At 35.6% G+C, this 20,492-nt stretch overlaps 1 protein-coding gene across 1 annotated transcript in view; it reads right to left on the bottom strand.

Moving 5' to 3' along the window:
• Positions 1-20,492, bottom strand: part of LOC139138342 (calponin homology domain-containing protein DDB_G0272472-like) — an 85,410-nt gene that overhangs the window by 50,924 nt on the left and 13,994 nt on the right. Inside the window, exons 4-10 of the mRNA XM_070706674.1 lie at positions 11,540-11,772; positions 8,719-8,868; positions 8,065-8,149; positions 6,158-6,284; positions 5,348-5,475; positions 4,366-4,480; positions 4,021-4,087 (exon numbers count right to left, since the gene is read on the bottom strand). Of these exons, the coding sequence (XP_070562775.1) occupies positions 4,021-4,087; positions 4,366-4,480; positions 5,348-5,475; positions 6,158-6,284; positions 8,065-8,149; positions 8,719-8,868; positions 11,540-11,772 (905 nt within the window). The remainder of the gene's footprint in view (positions 1-4,020; positions 4,088-4,365; positions 4,481-5,347; positions 5,476-6,157; positions 6,285-8,064; positions 8,150-8,718; positions 8,869-11,539; positions 11,773-20,492) is intronic.

Genomic DNA, 20,492 nt, shown 5'->3' with positions numbered 1-20,492 from the left:
ATTGTCAATGGAAATAATACATCTATTTGTTTTGATTCTGTTGTTCTACAGAAGGCAGTATGGTAATAAATTGCACATAGTTAATGAAAATAGAATTTAAGCCAGGTAATATTTCGAATTTAGAATGTTACCGTAAAAACATTCTCAGCCACTGTCATTTGAAGTTATAAACATTAAACTACCCACAACTTTAAACTACCTACAACTTTAAACTACCTACAACTTCAAACTCAAAACAGAAAATATTGCTTTAATCTTCACAGGGACCTTGACAAGACAGTGCAATGTTTATGCATTAAGTTTCCTATCAAATCAGAGAGTGACCAAAAATTGAAATTTTCATATTTTAAGTTTTAGCCAACTACCATCTGACCAAATCCATACAACTTCTCTAAGCATTAATTGCCTTTTTTGAGATTTTTCATAACACATGACTGCACAGCATGTGATAAATTGTTTCAAGAGCCATTACTTTTATCAAACCACACAAATACCCATCTAAATACATATAATATACCCCCACACAAATGAATGTATGTAGATACCGGTACACACAAAAATACATGCATTGTATGAACAGATACACATTAAACAATCTTTCTAAACTGCCTTATCCAGGCATCAAAAGCAAGCATTTACTATGTAATAACGAAGAAAAATGTTCAACACTCCATATGAATTATTTATTAGAAGTTTATTTATTATTTACACAGAGGAAAACTGACTTGTAGTGATGGAATATCTTAAGATGAAATCTTGCAGGAGTCAACAATGGAACAAAAATTCATTAAGTTGGTATAGTACGACGGAAATGTCTAGACTAATTTCTTTTAGCTAGCCATGGCAAGGAAATGAAACAGGCTTCAGTTGAAAGATATAGACCACCCAGATTTTGTTTATCGTCATCGTAACCATAGATACTGAGTTCTCGGTGGCACCATGGCTTCAGTGTTTTGCCGACATGATCAAAACTGTTTTGCTTCAAAAGGTTAAAAGACGTGGTTTTGTGAATTTTGTGGTTTTCCTTAATATAGACAGGGCAATAATATTGACTGTACGTGTAAATGGTGAGAAAGAACGGCAAATGATGAAACTGAGAGTTGCTTATAATAATGCTGCCCATATTTTTCTGGGATACAGCAAGTTCAGTAGTGCAAGTTCCATGTTGTTTCAAACGATCTGTATAATTTGACAGTTTACTCAGGAAACAAATGTATGGCTTTATGGTACGAATATCTATATGTGATAATGTAATTATTCAGCAAGTGAATCAGTGCTTGAATTTCTCATCTGAATTACGCAAGTTTGGATTGATTCTCTTTTCTAGTGAGATAAGGTTGGCTGTCAGCACCCTCACCGGTGCTTTATTCCAAGTGTCTTTAAGTTTATTCTTCATTTTTGTAATAGTGTTTCTATGGACAATTGATGTCCGATTTAAAGAGAATAAATAAATAAATGTCCCACTTGTCCAGAGGTTCATATTTCACATTACACACATACATTTATTCACAATCAGTTCCATCCAGAAGCCCAATATGTGGCATCATAGAGTACAAGAATATTATAATTTATGCTAAATACATGCAAAAATATTCTTCCATCATCATGACAAAATTTAGACCTTGCAGTGAGACCAGAGTCTGACTGACTCAAATACTCAGAGTATACTTTGGTAGATGAATTTTGATCTCTGGGTAAGAAGTCGCTGCATAGATTTGCAGCTGCTAGGTTCACAGTAACATGAAGATCATTAATATTCATATATATGTAAAAATATTCTTCTATTGTCTGGATGAAAAGATAACCTTGGAGTGAAGCCATAGTCAAAGTATACTCAAAGTATACTTCAGAAGCTTGATTCTAGACAAGGTTAGATGTTGGTAGGTAGGTGTGCAGTTGCTAGGTTGGTGGTATCATGAAGCTTATAAATATTAATTTATGTTAATATATGTAAAAATATTCTACTAGTGCTCATACAATGGACCTTGGAGAAAAGCCAGAGTCTGTGATTTAAACTGTACTCAAGGTATACAGTAAGAGACTTATTCTGAAATTTGGGGTAGCTGTTGTTGTTGGTAGATCTACAGTTGTCAGGTTGTTTGAGGGGTTGCCAGGCACGGCGTAAAATGGGTGAAGCGAGCGATGTCAACTGTGAAGGGCTAGTGCAAAGATGTGACATATTAGCTGTCATACAGTGTGCGTTTGTGTCAATAGATCTGTTTGATATGTAAAAGAATTGAACTGTGAAGAATAGAATGTTGTTTTCGGGACAGAGGGATAGCGCTGGGAAGGAAACTATGGCATGCAACAAAGTGAATATGAAGCAATACCATCACAAGATGAAATGTTGTTCTTTATACTCCAAGGATCCTCTAGTTTGTCTTAAGAAATAAAAGATAACACAATGAAATGAAAATAAAACAGTGTTAGTCGTAACGTAGAGATGAAATGAGTCCCAGATGATGTGATAATGATTGTGATAATGAATATACATATTAGTCTTTAGGTTCTCATTACTTGCTATATCAAACTTTAGATTTGTCATTGTGTAAGATCTGCCTATGGAAATTTAAGCTTTGCATAATTTTAAAACATAACAATTTCAGTAATTATATTTTACTACTTGGTTCTACATTGAACTGGAAAAAACTACAAATATTGAAACCTTCGTCTGAGAGTCCTCTGAGTATCAGTAAAACTCTAATTTAACATCGGCTTTAGACTTGGTTCAAGTCGGTGAATTTTAAAAAAATAAAATCGTTTATAATAGTTTCTCTTGTGTCTCTCCTATTTCGTACAAACCTATCCGGAATTTGGCAGCTCACGCCAGGTTTTCACAGCGATTGAATGCGTCACGTTTGAGTCTGCGCAGTAGTGAGTTAGTTTCTGCCGGATTCACCGACTTGGACTTCTTGCAAAGTACAGGCGGTGAGACGGACTGTGTACACAGTGACGTGGAGCAAATACAAAATAATTGACAGCCCCCGCAGTTATTCTGGCCAATAAGAAGAACGCTTGCTAATAAACCTCTGCATGCATTAAAAAGTATGTTGGCATCTCCGTGCAAAGCTAGACATCGAGTACGATACGTTTTATACCTGGGCGAATAATGGCATCAAGTTCGTACATCAACCGCGTTTTACTACTGATCGGTCGACCATTGCTAATCATGCGAGATTACCAAAGAAAGCTTGTTGAGAGTTACATTGAGGGAAAAGATGTGTTCGTCTGCGCACCAACCGGCAGTGGAAAATCACTGACATACGAAGTCGCCCCACATTGTTTTGATTTCCATCGCTTTGGGCACGTAAGAGAACAGGCTACAACTGTAAGGACGGTGTCTTTTCCCATCCTTGAATAACCGGCGACGATTTTCGCATTTTGCAACATGGGCCCCACAAACAACACAGATATTTTCACGCGTTTTCGGTGATACAACAGAGGTCATGCTGACTTTTGTGGGAGTGATCGCACTCGACATTTTGTCAACAACGCCATGTGAGTTTTATGCACGTCTCGTTTGGGTCAATTGGTAACTCCTCCCAATGTGTAAAATTTAGTGATGTCATCTTATGAATAATATATGAGTAAAGAAAAACGTCATCTCATGAATAATTTATAGCAACGCAGATCGTGCAAGAAAGCCAAGTCTGTGATTCCGGGTGAAACTCCGCTGTATAGCGTTCACTCCACTCATCGCGTCCACTCACGCGCGCGTTTCACATGAAAGCAAAATACAAATCATTGCGTTCACTCCACTCAAACATTCACAAATCACAGACTTGAACCAAGTCTACATCGGCTTATGTACATTAGAATAATTGCATTGTGACTGTTTAGTCCAATGTACAGAATCATCACTTGAGAATGTCTATCCTAGTTACCTGATCCAACTGTTTCAGGAATTTTGACTGTGCTGTTTTTTTTCTTGGAAAATGACAGAAAAAAGCAGAATATAGAGAGACTGATGAGCAAAAATGAGTTATTGTTGTATGTATTAAAATGAACCATGCTACATACCTTTTCTCTTCTCATGGAGTGAATGAAAAGGATCAATTTCTCTGTGGAGTTTATTCCTTGCAGCTTCCTGAAAATGAACACACACCTAATTAAAAATAAACACAAATCTGAAAAAATATATCAATATTTCCGTTTACACACGGAGCATATCAATGAAAGTTATACGACGCCTACCCATCAAACAGGTGGTCGGAGAGCGCCCTCTATCATCGACAAGATTACGACTTTTGTTTTTCCATTTCTCAACTTCATACTGAAAGGCAAGCTGATGCAGAAATCAGGCCTGTCAATCGAAGGGAAGTCATGCTCTCATCATGGATTTCTGAGCCAAATAAATCTATTTACCTGTCTAACCTCATCTGCTTCTTTTTCCAGTAGTCTTTTTTCACTCAGTAAACGTTCTTCCTCAAGATTTAATCTGAATTCTTCCTGTAACATTTTGTCATTAGCAATGGCTAAGCTGTGATACATAAAATGGAAAATATTTTGTCATTTCCAACTGCTAAAAACAGCAACAAACTAAGATCACAGATGTAACACTTTGTCAATTCTTGTGGAAAAACTGTGACATACATGTATAGGCCAAAAAAAATAATAGGTTTGTTTCTGGTCATTGACATGTGGCAAAAATGATGCGGTGACGCGATTTTTTTTTTCAAGTTTTTTTTTATTTTGGCTTGAATTTGATATATTTTCCCCTTTTTTCCGTAGGGGCAAATGAAAAACAGAAAAAAAAGAGTTGACGCGCACACTTTGAAGTGATGCGCGCGCTGACCAGAAACAAATCATTTTTTTTTTTTGGCCATACAATACAATTTTGTAACTATTGATGGTGTGCTGGACTGTGACACAGGTTGTAACACTGTCACTCTGAACAGCTTAACTATTACGCAACAGTAGAATTTTGACATTCCCCACAGGGAAATAGTGATGCAGATGTGACACAGTGAGATACTACATGGCAAGAAGCACAACTACAGATTATAACTCAAGAGCAACAGCAATACACCCCAGTACACAAGTCAATATTTGGGTGACAGCTGAGTGACCCCTCAGGGTATGTCACAGCAAAGTGATGAACTTTGTGTTAGAAACAGTGTATACACATTGTGCTTCAAATGTCAACCACTATACATAATCCTCAGCTACGATGAAGATGCAATTTTGTGGTAAACTGTAATATTCTAGGTCAGAGAATCTACAGTGACATCCATTTTCTGAGAAATATTTCAAGTGATCATTTACAACAATCTGTATTCCTCCGATGTGAATTATTGATACATGTGTACCACAAGTTTGAATTTCATGAATTAAACTGTGAACACACCGTCTCAAGGAATTTTCTAATTGTTGAAGATTCTTCAAATCTGTCGTAAGACTTTTCTCCTCTTGTTCAAGGTCACTGAGCTGTACAATTTTTCCTTCTCGTGACCATTTCTCTTTCTGTACTTCAATCTGTAATCATACAGTATACAAATCTGTTAGAGATTAGTTAAGCCACAATCAAAGAGAATATGATTTTTGAAAGATTTCAAATTTGGACACTTGATCGTTCACTATGATCATGGTCACAATTTGACTTGGAAATTGTTTTTTAACAAGATGTGATGTCCCTTATTGTACCACTGTACTGAATAGAGGAAATCCTCACTGGTTATTGGTATAAAGTCCCCTTTGCTGCAGAGAACCCTGTCATTACATTTGTTGCATAAGGAGACTATAGGTTGAGATGACAGGTAATGCATAGAGACATTGTGAAATACAATAAAAGTCCAAAAACCTACCTTTTAAGAATGTGAAACCTTTGTAAAAAGGACTATAATAGCTTGAATAATCATGTTAATAACATATATCGGCCAAAGTCACAGTACAACGAAAAGCTAGTGGTCTCATACATAAATACACACAGACCGCACAGGACACCCCTGTATTTATTAAGCTCTTAAAAATAGATCAAAGACAAACACAATGCCACAGAAGTTAAAACAACTTTTATTTGAATAAAGTATTAGCATCTATACTTGCAAAATCTAAGTATATTATTAAACTGACTATTGCATCATCCATAATAACTGTAATAGATTCTATATGTGCTAGAAAGATAAAACATGAAATATTTCAAAATCTGACAACTCACTTTCATTTTATTGAGTCTGATTTTCTCTCTCTCAAGTTCAACCCTTTTTGCTTCTCTCTCCATCTCTAGTCGTTTCTGTTCCTTGACGGTGCTCAGTTTCTGCTTCTGAATCTCAACTTCAGCAATTCTGAAATAATCAAACAACCTTTGTTTTCATCTAAAACCAAGCAATTCTAAAATGATCAAATCATATCTGTCTATCTCAAACTCAGTGATGCTGAAAATGATCAGATCACATGTTACATCTCAAACTCAGTGATTCTGAAATGATAATCAGCATCAATTTAATATCTATACCTCACAAAGTTAAGTAATAGCACTCTCTTGATGTTTGAGGTCTGAAAACATGTCAACTTTGTGTGGTAATTAATCTTGTTTGAGCAATCCTTCTCAATATTGGTACTAATAGTAATACCAATAGTAATACCAACTACTTTACAAAGGGTTGCCACAATGTATCTTTGTACATGTAGTAATATTGAGGGACAGCAGAGATGTTGCCATTGTTCCATACACTTGCTCCTCAGCAAAAACACTGCATATCGAAATCCTGACAAATGAAGTCTTTCACATCACCATAAATATTTGAATTTACACACTTGGTCTGGGCAAAACATAATAATTAAAAAAATTGGCTGTTTACAAGAAGCTACACCTCAAACCTGAATGCTTTACAACAACAGCATTCATCATGATGTTCCAGATGCTCAGTCATAGCTGGGGGCAAGACAACAAAGTCTGCCCTAATCAAAGATTATTTGGGTGACTAAGTCTTTAATGGTATTTTGTTTATTCAATATACACAATTTTATTGTTGTTGAGTACAATAACATTTTCCTCTAAATGCAACGCTATCCAATGTTTGGCAATTTAGTTGTGAAATTATTTTTGGAAATATTAAATATATCAGTTGTGAGAAATCATCATACATTGTCAACCAATGTTGACCTATAAACAAAATTCACATCACAGTACAATACTGTTGCCAGTTGAATACACCTTTGTTGAAGTATTTACAGGGTTCATACACTCAAAGTCACTTCAAATTCAAGGAGTTTTCAGTAATTTTCAAGGACCTCTTTAGGTCCAACATACCATTTTCCAGATACCATTATATATCATTCCCCTGTCATTTTTACGACATCAAGACTTATCATCTTGCCTTTTTGAAAATTGGGGGTGGATTATCAATTTTCCAAGATTTTCCAAGACTCAATTTCATTTTCAAGGACTTTTCCAGTATCTAACATGAGGCTTTAAAATTCAAGGACTTTCAAGATTGTACGGACTGTGTATTTACCAAGTCTGATCAGACAAGGAGGGACATTAAAACACACTTCCACTGTCAACAAGCGGCAACATCCCTTGAGTTTGAAACAAATCTTGTAGTGTGTACAAATTGAATCCAGTGAGCCATATGACAATGTTCAATATATGTAACAGTGAATTGGACAAATGCTACACACTATTAATGGGTAGAAGTATCAGTTTTTGCTAATGGAGATCACCTCTGTGGCCATCTAAAAGTTGCTGTCTCAAAACCGCTTGACTTTATTTCATTCAAGGCTCCTTTTTGGACCAGTCAGAAAACTTTGATTATGAACAATGAGAACAATTGTTTATGTTCATTTTGTGACAGGATCTGCCTAAGTTTGAATCGAATCAATCACTCATCTCTTTGAGCATGGTCTGAAATTATCATAACTCCATGGCAACAAGACTGCCTATTTCAACATCAAATTGTGCTATGGTATCATCACCTTACTTATTTACCTACCCTGATTTGATAAGTAGGTTTTACTTCCCTTAATATATAGGAAACATACAGATACAAAGAAAAGCTACATGATGGAGGAAATCTGTTGTTATGGTTATACCAATGCCCTTGAAAACATTAGTTATCTCACCTTCTCCTCTTTGCTTCTACGCTGTTAGAGGGCAGCTTGTCTGGCAGGATCTCCAGAACATTTATAGACCCATCGATCTGATTACCTGAAAAAGTTTGAAAAAAATGCATCTGAATAAGAAAGGTTTGATGATGGAATAGTGGAACAACATCAAACTGTAACCCTGCTTCAAAGTCTCGTGTGCCTTGAAAGTGAAAGACTTAAAAGTTTTGCTCAAACTTTCCTCAATGAAAATTTCAACCATTCTTTTACCAAATCAAGAATAAAAATCAGGGGTAAACGTGCAAAGTTTGGTACTAGAGAAACAAATTACCTAATATTAAATGATATTTGAAATTCAAAATGGATGTCATCTCTATGTTAACTCCATGTGGAAAAAATAAAAGTTTCAATTTTTGAAAATTTAAGATGGTGAAAATTTTCTTACTCAAGAGCTAAAAATGAGCTGTCACAAGTTGTAGACCAGAAGGCAATTGTAAAAGCTTGAGATTCTGAATATCTGTCTCCAAGGCACATGTAGATGTACTGTTTTTCAGTTTGCTTTGACTCACATGCAGCTTCTGCCACCTTGATTTTTTAACAGTATGTTGAGAAACACTTTATGACTGGTCATGTGACTGCAGCTGACCAATCATGTGCTCTGAGAAGTCTTACCTCTCCTGAGAAACCTGAGTAAATGCAGAGCAATGGCAAACTCATCGGAATCCAGCTGACCATCCCTGTCAATATCGGAAAGATTCCAGACTTGGGCAAGGCAACCTACCGGCAGCTTAGAACTCAGGAATATCTCCCTAGCACAGGCAGCTTTTGTGAAAAAGAGTTTAGAGTAGCAAAGCAAGGAACAAAGTAGAAAAGAACAGAGACGAGTAGAAGATGGCACAAAAGACAGAGGAAAGGAAAAATATAAAGTCCTTGTAACATCAAAGTATAATCATTTCTAGTTTGAATTTATTTTTGAAAGATAACTTTTAATGACAATGTAAGATATTATATCTCCAGCCTATACATACACAGTCTGTTACCATGAAAAATAACTTCCATTCTGACAAACCAACAAATCCCGAATAGTATCTTCAAAATCCAGGAATCTAATTTGTAGGAATATTGTAATTTCTATCATCCTTGTTTAATGAAAGGACATCCTAAAATGTGGGCCTGACAAAAATTTCAGAAAATCAAGAGGATGTTGCTATCTTATTACATGATGGATAATACCGTCAATGACGCTGTACCTTCTCTAATGTGTGGCCAGGTCAGGTAATTGGTTGTTGGCATGGAGTTGTTGGTAAATAGTTGATGATGTAGGGGTATAAGGTGGGATATGGACCCAAAGAACCCAAAAGATGATTAAATACATCAATCAAAAAAATTCTAAGCTACAGTATAAACTGCCTAAAGATAGTTCAATGTGGAAAAAAAGTTAAATAATTCAGAAATAAGAATTAACAGTCCAAAATAGTAATGACGCACTTCCCTACTGACCTGAGTGTATGTGAAATACTCAACCTGGCATCTGTAACCAAGTGATCATTTGAGTCACTTTTAACTGTTTTTAATGGATTTTCCAAAGAGTCATGTGGAAATGACGAAAAAACGCTTATCTGGTCTTGTGTTTGTATAACCTCATGGCTGATAATTGTCATAGTATTGAAAATAATTGAAAGTGAAGAAATTACTGTTTTTAATAGGCATATTTTCCTTGAAATACATGACCGCGTAAAGAATATATGCTAAAAGTGGGTTTTTTTGGTTTTTTTTTTAATTTTTTTATTGAAAAAACAAACATAAAGACAACAGAAAAGACCCGAGGAAAAAGAAAGACAACACAGAAAGAAGAAAAGCTAACTTTTTTGATGGTATGCTAAAAGTGTTTAAGAGTAAATTTCTTTTCAAAAAATAATTAATCTGTGACCAAAGGATTTTTATTCTTTGAGTTTACAAATTCAAACATTGCAATTTGTTCAATCATCTTGTGCAGTGCAAAATTTATAAAATGACTGAAAAACAAAAAAAATTGGCAGAATTACAGTCTTTGTGATGTAAAATTATGGGTTGACATTACGATAATTGTTAATCTGTTCGAAGTACTACTATACTATAATTAAAAAGAAAAGAAAGTTCACGGTAACATATATTGTCAGCAATGTAGTGTTAATTTTGACTTTACATCAAAATATGCCTTTGCTGAATACCAAATATATAGGGCGAAATATTAAAATCAGCCATGTTCAGCAAAATCCACACAACAGCATTGATCCTTTTCTAATTTGATTTGATTTGCTTATGTTATCCTTGTATGACAGTCAGTACAATATGGAACTTGAACACAACACAGTGAATAAGTATGCTGTAAATGAAATGGTGGGCTGCATCCACATGCAGCAATAGGAGTGCCTTTGTCTCTCACCCCTCATTTCCAACCTGTCCCATCCCTGAAAAAATAGTTTTGTCTTATATTTATGATGTTCATAATTTCTGTATTTGTTAAAATGTGCGCATCTCAAAAACTTTGATCATAAACATTTTCATTGTTTTTTATAGCTGACCAGTCAGTTAACCTGTTTATTTTGAATATTTGCGCATTTTTCCTCAGTATTTGACATTTTCTGAATACCTTCTTATTCAGTTTGTCATTTTCTAAAAGTTTAAATGCTCCATTGTGTGGTCAAGCTTTCCACAAGCATCAACTGTGATACTTCATATAGGAAGGTCTGCCTCTAGAGGGCGGGCATCATGAACAGTGTTTGTTGGTTAATTCCTCCACATAAACTTCTGATTGTACTGTAAACATTGAACATGGCCGACGTCCGATTTTCCTGTCTAAAATTTTCACTCATTTTCGTTCATATGACTCTGAAACTCAGGAAACGATTGGGAAGAGAGGCTTATCTTGAAATATTGAGGTACTCGCCGATATTTTGCAAAATTAAATGAGAAAAATGCAAGGAAAATGCCGACAGGCTTACACAATGACCGTTTTCAGACGGAGGCATATGATCATCTCTGCAGATTATGCAACAGGCCCATATGACGTGAGGCCATGAGGGGATATCCACGCAACTCAGTACCAAACACTAGCGCTCACAGAGTGAGCAAACACAAAGTACCCCTAACGTCAGCTCAGTAGTCTGTAATAGATTGTAGTCAACTAAGAAACCTTGGAGAAAGGCTTAACACTGTGGCTATGCCGCTAAGTCCCTTTTGATTTTTGTCACAGCTCAAAATCGTTCTCCCACACCTCAACCTGAGCCATGAACACCCCCACCAGTTTATGATATGACCTATCACAATGGCATGACGTCAACGGATCTTGACAGACGGAAGTCTTGACAGACGGAAGTAGTAGTTGACAGCAGCATACTGGTTTTCAACTCTAATACCTTCTCTGTCTATAAATAGACACGAGAAGGTAATAATATATTATAATTATTTTGTTGACACAATTTTGTCAGTTGACACTCAGTTTTCCGATTACCTGAGATGTATCCTGTCATATTTTTGTCATTTTTCTGGAAGACCTGACGATACGCTTCTCTCTCCTTCTCTGTTATCCCGGGAACTTCACTTTCCGGCTGAGATTTGGGAATCAAGCACTCCGGCAGTGCTGCCGGCATCTTCTTCCCTCTGAGTTTATGGCTGATCAGATGCATGGCTATGGAAAACTCATCAGCATTCAGCATGTTGTCATGGTTCACATCGCATAATTTCCTGTGAGTCAATCAAAAATAACTTGTACAACTCCACTTTTTAATGTAATATGGAAACTGTTACCAGTTTAACAACTTCATGACATCACTAAACCCAGTGTTCAAATACTTGGCACACTGTTAATACTGTAAAATAAATAAAAAAATATTAAAATATGAACAGATAATAAAATCAAAACAACATGTTCACTAATAATGTAAAAAATGCATTGTTATTCTATTAACAAAATTTCAAGTATGGTTGAATGTTTCTGAACTGTAGCTGAGATATTTATTGTACATGTATGTGTGGTAAGTCTCGATGAAATAGAACTCATGGAATGAACCATTAGCACAGTACGAAGACATTAAAACAACATTGTGTTATTCTAAGTTTGGCAAAGAATTACATGATCACAATAATATAAAATGCCAGCAATACTATAGAGTTGAACAACTGGTTGTTATTAAGTAATGGCAGTCTGGCTCTATCTTCAGTACACCTCCACAAAGATATCAACCTCAGAATACTGGTAGATTCCAATGGCTATTTGAAATCAGATAGGAGATACAACATGAACCCTTGTGCAAACAGACTATTTATATTTAATCGCCAAGTTTCTAGACTGTGTGAATTAGTACTAAAATAGTAGGAGGAAAAATTATCAATATCACAATATTTGGAATGGAAAAATCACAAAACTTAATATTGAAAAAGATGTCATAATATCATCTTTATTTCAATGAGCTAATTAATTAATCAGGGATAATTCAAACCTTGTAAAAAGTAAAATCTATCCCCACATGTGTCAGTTGTTTCTATGAAAGGGTTAGGACCCTGAATAATTTGAGAAATCAGGCAATTTGATATTCACATAATCTTTTCAGTAACTGGTATGAATTATCTTTGCAAACCATTAGTAAGGAAAGACTAAAAGTTACAAAATATGTGAATTTATCTGCACTATTCACCACAATTTCAATAAAAACATTCAAAGCATACGTCATACACTGATAAAAATACTAAAATTAATCTACTATCTGATTCATTATCTTACCACATTGATAACTCTTTATTTGGATGTTTGATTGAATGTCCACCTCATTCTGGTTACATATTGACACAATAAATACAACCTCAAAATAGTTGAAACTAATGAAAATATTTTCAAGGCACCCTATGAACTATAGTTTACTGATAAAGGCTTTCAGTGTATTTTTTAATGAAGTGTTCTTTCATACTCTACAATGCAACGACAGGTTGTGATAACAGACTAGAATATAGCTGCCAGTGTTTCCCCTGCTTGGAGCTTGTAAATTTTTTGCTGAGCGAGCAAAAATTTGTGGTTTACCTTCAAGATGGACAGGTATCAATAATTTCTGGTTTTGGTTTGCAGAAATCACAGACAAGGTAAACCAGGTACACTGTGACATACTTACAAGGGCAGGTAATACTGCATTTTGCTAGATGGGCAACTTTTCAAGGTGACCTACCCAGATGCCTGGTTGTACTTTTCCAAAATTTCCTATAGTGGTAATGACACCAACGAAAAAGTTGCAAATCTAAGTATTTTTTTGGCAATTTTTTTATTTCTGTTCCATGGTTACAATTTACCAGACAGAAATACTCATACTCAGAATGCCCTTTTCTAAATTCTTCAAGTCACATTTCAGACCTCCTACAAATTTGTGTGAGAAAACAGAGCACAATGTTGAGTCAACAAAAATACTAAAGAAAATTATTGCGTCTGTGGCACGTCAAATTAATTGCACTGCAACGTACCCCTGAATCACATAAAATGCATTTTGGTTGTTCCTAGCGCTGAGAGGATTACCAAACATGTATACAGTGATATGAAAGGAAATCATCAATCTTTCATTAATGTCTGAGTACTATTTCACATTCTTTGAAACTAAACTGACGTAACATAGAAACCACGATCCATTGATACTGAAAATGCTATCTACTGAAATGCCAAGTATAAATTTTAGAAAACCAAGTATATAAGTTGTAGATGTGCTTATAACTTGCAATTTGGCATTTTCATGAACAATACACCACATTAATGGTTGTGTTAATTACATGTTCTATACAAATTCCATTTATAAGTTACCAATGAACAACATACACACTAAAGTACATGAATAAAAGTTCAGTATGTTAATTACACTGATTGTACATATTATGTTTTAACATGGTATTATAAACCTGGAAAACACAACTTTTCCTGATGCTTTGCCCAAAGAACATTTAACTTAAGAGTATGGGTCACTTTACGGTGCAAATCACCAAATTCAACAGATGTCAGACATTCAAAATGGCCACATTCTCTGTCATACTGCTATGGGAAAAATTCAAATTTTTGTTTCAAAATAAACAAGACATTTTGGAAAGCCCATGTACACATTTCAAAGTGAGCCTACCCCAGCTGTAGATCAGATTGAGGTCTTCCTAGCAAAACAGCATGGACAGATGAGCTACATGTATAGTCATTTTTTGAACAGTACCGGACATTGACTCATTTTAGCAGAATGCAAAATTGCTGTTAAGGATAAAATTATTGACACTGTCTTGCACTACGTTTCTGATGAAATTCTGAGAAAAAAGGTGCCATATCACATTCATTCACTGGTGAACACAAAAAATTACAGGTATTGGAATAAACTCTAGTGAACCCTAGAAAATAAGGAATAAACTGTAATGAACTGTGGAAATTAAGGTCAGTACAGGTATAATAGAATTAGAGATTACAGACACAATTTATTTGAATTACTGTTAAGTATGATGTGATACGTTTTACTTGAGTAGAGAAGGTCAAAGGTTATGTTAAGCATTTACACAGACCACTGTGTGAAAAAATTACAATGACACATAAATAAACAGCAAAATATGTCCACATGTCTTCCTTCTACAGAACCACACCTTATCTTTGTTCATGGTGGTGATGTCAAATGGTGAAAGATGACAAATTTTCCAGACATTTCAAAATTTTTATTTTCTGAAATAATTCCTCTTTTACAGCATATGGCTGCCTTGCATTAATTAAAGGGATAGTGGTAAATTTTGATGCAGATTTCATTATTGTTGTATTATAGAACTGATAAATTTTCTTCATTATGTAAAGATTTGAAGTGTTGGGCCTGAAAACACAATGCATTGTTTACAGTCTGCAGAGTCATTGTTGACAAATAAATTTAAAATCACCATTTGCAATAACCATAGGGTACACAGGCTGTGTTGACAAGCTGAACAGTAAAAATTTTGTGAAGTACAGTGTTTCAGCAAGCCTACCGAATTGCAACATTTGACAAAATTTTCTTTTGTTCTGTCCCCTAAAATAATCTTTGTAGGTCACTGTGATACAATCTGCTTAGGCCATATTTTAGTGGCTATGAAGTCTTAGATATCCCCTCCTCCACAGAAAATTACAGCTAACAATAAAAAGTTGTAAGATGTTGAAACAGTTTACCCTCTTTCCTACAAAGTTGCAAAGTATTGAAACAGTTTACTTTCCTTTCTACAAAGTTACAAATTCCCTGGCATGTAAAACCATAGACAGTATACAAACTCTACTGTCTATGGAAATATGACATTAAACTGGTCCAATAATCATTTCCAAACAAGGTAATATATTACCAGGTCCATGGGACATTTGTGATTTACAAATTTAAGTAGGACCATCCTGAACCACTGATAGTTAGTGGTGGTACCAGGTGTCCGGAATGGGTAAGCGTACCCTGCTAGCATGCTACACCCGTCAGGATTGGTCCCAAAATTGTCTAAATATTGTATGAAAAGATACAGGATATGAATCATTGTAATAAAGTCAAAGCCAGGAATACTGTCGTTAATCATTTGAGTGACCGAGGTGTCATATTTGGCCACAATATTGTCATATCGACCGTAGAACTTTTTGAAAGTCCTAACGAGTCTTTTTGTTTTTGTATCCTTGTCTCAGTAATTTTGATGCCAATGAGCTGTGTCTCAGTTGAAAATTGGTAAAACAAACATTGTTGCTGTTCAACATTACAATACACTGAGGCTTGGCTTTGCTAAAAGTTTTACCTAATTTGCTTGAATGAAACTTTGGCCTGAAACTACCCAGTTTGATAGTTAAAACCATTATTTCAAAGGAAACTTTCAAAAACACAGTCACAGTACAAGGGAAAAGGAGAAAAACTGAGGTTTTCTGAAAGGTCAAACCTAGGTCATCTCATGTAATGTCATGCATGAGACCCCTCAAGTACACAATTATGGTTCAAAAGAAACCACCTAGGGTGGTCCAATAGGTACAATCATATGTTAGAAGGTAATTTCTGGTGCCTTCCAACTTACCAGTAAATGGCATTCAGCATGAATGACAGTTTTAAATTAAATTTTATTAAGAGTCATGGCAAAGAGAAATTGTCAACAGTAAATGCAGTAAGCATATCCATTTTCAAATCATCACATTAGAGAACTGCAATTTTTCATGCTTACTTAACATCAAGGCAACAATTCAAAAGTAAAAGAACTATAAAAATTGTCCATTTGGCCTATTTCAAACTGTTAATGACATAGAAGTGAACATCACCATAATTTCTTGATGATATCAAAATATCAAATGAAAATATTTCTGGGCTAAAAATATATTGTTACCATAATCATTAAAACAATGATTACTCTCAAACTGTGGGAACATTTATCATTGTGTCTTATTTTACAGAATTTGGTTTTGGCCCGACCCTTTTTGTCTCAAGAAAAATACTTATGCTTAAGATGCTATTGAGCCTACTTGATCACAACTATGACACAACACCAGGGCCTTAAATACCACAATAATTGTATCTACACTGCCATTATGCAACCAAATGCTTTCTTCTGCATGGAAAATTTTTATTTGTGTGGCTCACAAAATTTTTGTCATGACTTAAAGACTGCATAAATGTGCCACATGAGAAGCTTGTAGCTTATGATAAGCTGTCATACTATACTGTGAACACTGACTGAATGCCACAGAAATATTCTGCATCTGTGGTAATATACACTTCACATTGCTACCAGATTTTTGGATTGTTACCTAATTTTATTTCTGGTGGTAAAAGTTTGCAACCAGAAATGAAAAAGTATTCCTATCCCTGAAATGTCATAAAAACACAATTAATGCAATAAAACCTGAAGAAATATTTTTTTAATGTAAAAACTATCACGAACAACATACTGAACATCTTGCTCCTGAATGCCAAAAAACAGCTGTTGCTATACTTGAGATCATAAACTATTTAACCCTTTCACCCCCAGTTCCCTGTGTACAGGTCCAACTTTACCATAGAAAACAATGGAATTGGGTCAAACTATGGTGGTGAAAGGGTTAAAAGTTGCTCAAAGTGGCTACAAGATTTTTGATTTGGTTAATGAGTTGGCTAATCATTTTGGTGACTGAGGGGAACCCTGAAGTTATACGCATACCACATGCAGGGTTAGCGGTAGGATTTTCAAGTTAGTAGCCACACTTACTGAGTGTGGCTAATTTGGTCCTAATTTATTAGCCACACGCAACTTTCATTAGCCACACATACTAAATGCTGGTAGAAACATGCTTCAATCTTCAAGTTTTTGATGTGATACATTCATAAATCCATACACACACACACACACACACACACACACACACCAACACAATATATATATATATATATATATATATATATATATATATATATATATATATATATATATACAGGGCTCGACGCAAGGTCAAATCATCCACTAGCCCGAAGGACTAGTAGCAGTTCATTTTTAGTAGTCCTAAATGAAATCTACTAGTCCTGCTCAAGCAAAGCCAAATGTTGCTCTCATGTTGGAAAGAGGTGTATATGACCATTCTCATATTTTTTGTCGCAAAGGTTTTTAAACCCAATAATAACTTTCATGCAAGACTAGCACATTTGCTTACTGCAAAATGTTTAACTTTGAATCATATATAAACACAAAATAACCTGAATGAAATGTCATGTGTAGGAGGAGAGGTCATGAAAATAGCCTATTACCATCAAGAATAAAATCAGAGGTAGGGATGAATTTGTTGGAAAATCCTTCATAGCTCAGGTAGTGCGCCATTAATTTGCAAAGAACATGTTTGTTCATGGTGGGGACAGATTTGTTTCTCCAGAACTGAAATTCATACAGCCATTCACAAATGTTCCAGTGGAGTGCCTTCATATTTTTGACATATATCACATTTTAAAATTGACCAGCTTGTGGGGAGGACCTCTCATTTGTAATAATGGTTTGTGAAAAATTTGTTTTTAATAGTAAAAATGTTGCATTTTACCATTTCATGTGCTTGTGTCTTTATGAGTTTTGCCAGTTACTGGTAACAAAATGTGATTAGCACAAAAATAACCAATGACTCCCAGAAGTGATTGGATACAACAGTCTGATACACCCATTTCATACGTTGTTTTTTCACTACTGTTTTAAGGTTCACTTCACTGTTATTGCCCCAATAATTTACACTTTTCCACTAAAATGGCAAAACAATAAGTTGCTAGCACCAAGTTATTATCTGTGAGGAATTCCCTCACCTGTACAAGCAGTAGCAACTTGCCATAGCACTGTTTTGGCAAGCTAGATGGCTCTTTTTAAGATCAGCTTCAATCAAGCTAGGGGGTCTTGACTATATATGGAGGTCAGCATGTGGAGGCATTCTAAAGCAGGGTCAAGCTGGCTACGAACTATCGGAGGTGTTGTTTGGGAATGCCCCTGAAGAAATCTTGAAAAAAATCTTCTTTGAAAGGCAAGGATACAGTGTTTGAACGAAATTCTGGGGTTGCTCATGTTTTTAGGCGAAGTGATGAGCTTCAAGCAAACCAAAATACACGACGTGCAGACAATTCCGTTTGATGCTCAGCGTTGAGCCATGTTTCCCGGGGCCACGTTACTATGGCATGTACAGTACAATTTGATTCTCCGTAGCAGGTAAACTGTTTCATTTTAAGTTGGTGATCAATAAAGTTTGCTTCACTGTTTCACTGTCCAATTTGTTTGGGTAAAATTTAGTTTATTTTTGTATAAAATGACCGAGGCTTGGTTCATTCTTATCGAATGAGTGGCCCGGCGTCCCATTAGTTTTGTAGCGATAAACTTTCCTGGACAACTACGGAACTTGAAAATTGCACTAGTCCGCAGGACTACCTCCGAAGACATTTTTACTAGTCCTCTTGAAAATTTACTAGCCTCGGGCTAGTGGGCTAGCGCTTATGTCGAGCCCTGATATATATATATATATAGGAGATACATGAGACTATACATTTCTTTTTTCACTGCAAAGGCTACACAGACAGTAGACATGATCTTTAAGTAAACTAAACATTTGTAAAAACACATTCAGAGATACACAAGACCTTATAAACATTTTTCAAGAACAGTCAAATCATCATTATGTGATTTGGGAAAATTGTTTGAACTCAGACCAAAATGAAAATGAAAAAGAGTAAAATATTGATGAACATGTTACAACCTCATCTATATATACTCTTTTGTTGTTGATTTTGCAAAACCTGTATTGCACTTTATGATCAAGATCCCCAATTGGGATAGGATTTCAATAAAGGCTTTACTTCACTTTACTTTACATGTCTACCCTTGTTAAACCCCGATACAGAAAGGTGATGAGCGTATAATAGATCATTACAGTTAGTAAAATTACTTTTCCGATCAGGAAAACTATTAAAAAGGTGTTACAACAATGACATTGAAGTTCCCGCGAAGCATCGTTAGGAAAATGGCACGTTTTGCCAGTACCTTCATGAATCTGTGTCCCTCCGTACCCCCGTGACCTAAATAGAATAGTCCCACTCCGCACATCCGCCATTGTTATTCTCACTCAAGGCCGCGATGCGACGTTGCGTTGGTTTCCTTCTCTAAATATGCAATTTCATTTGTTTGACGCTATTATCCTTTCATCAGTGAAGAGTTTTTACCGGTGACTATTACAACTTTCATGCTATGTCGTTGTTTTCACAAGATGTAGACCGTTTGATATTGCAATGTCGATCCTGCTTTTATGTGCAGTCAATGCATATGCCATGCCAGTTTTACGGTTCACACTATGCTGTTGATCGACAGCGTACACGTCGTCTTTTTTCAAGTTATGATTAATGTGGAAATTTCACTAAAATGTCGCTGATCCAGGGATTGTGTAATCAGTTTGATTTGATACTGCGATATGAAATACTGTGTCAATAAATCTCGGAATCGTCGCTGAGCTTTGCTGTTTTTGGCTATGGTTATCAATCTCAGTATCAACGTGATCGGAATGCCAGTTCATGGAGATCGAAATCGCGAGAATGCAATTGTAACTGTATTCTGTATTTTGTGTTCCTTTACAATTTCAAGTAAGTGCTTTAAATAAAGAGTTTTTATGTTGTCTTTAGCATATCAGTGGAAAAGCATTAAGATTTGGACTGTTTAGTCTTATCAATTTCGACTTTAGAAATCAGCTGTCGCCACGCTTTTGAGATCGTGGCGATTGCCGATGGGTTTTTGTTTGCCACAAACAAGTTTTAGTCGCATTTTGCGACTGTGGCGACCTCTACCGCGAACCCTGACATGGTAGCAGTAAACTAACTGATACTGAAAGTTTCACATTGGCACAATTTGGCACAACACCAGTGGCCTATTACATACTTATCTTTACATGTATTTCACTCACCTGACTTGCCTATTTACCAGGTCATGATGACACCCAATGAACATAT

Source organism: Ptychodera flava, chromosome 8, assembly GCF_041260155.1.
Source record: "Ptychodera flava strain L36383 chromosome 8, AS_Pfla_20210202, whole genome shotgun sequence".
NCBI lineage: Eukaryota > Metazoa > Hemichordata > Enteropneusta > Ptychoderidae > Ptychodera > Ptychodera flava.
Note: the sequence above shows the minus strand (reverse complement) of the source record. Positions and strands in the feature narration are given on the sequence as shown.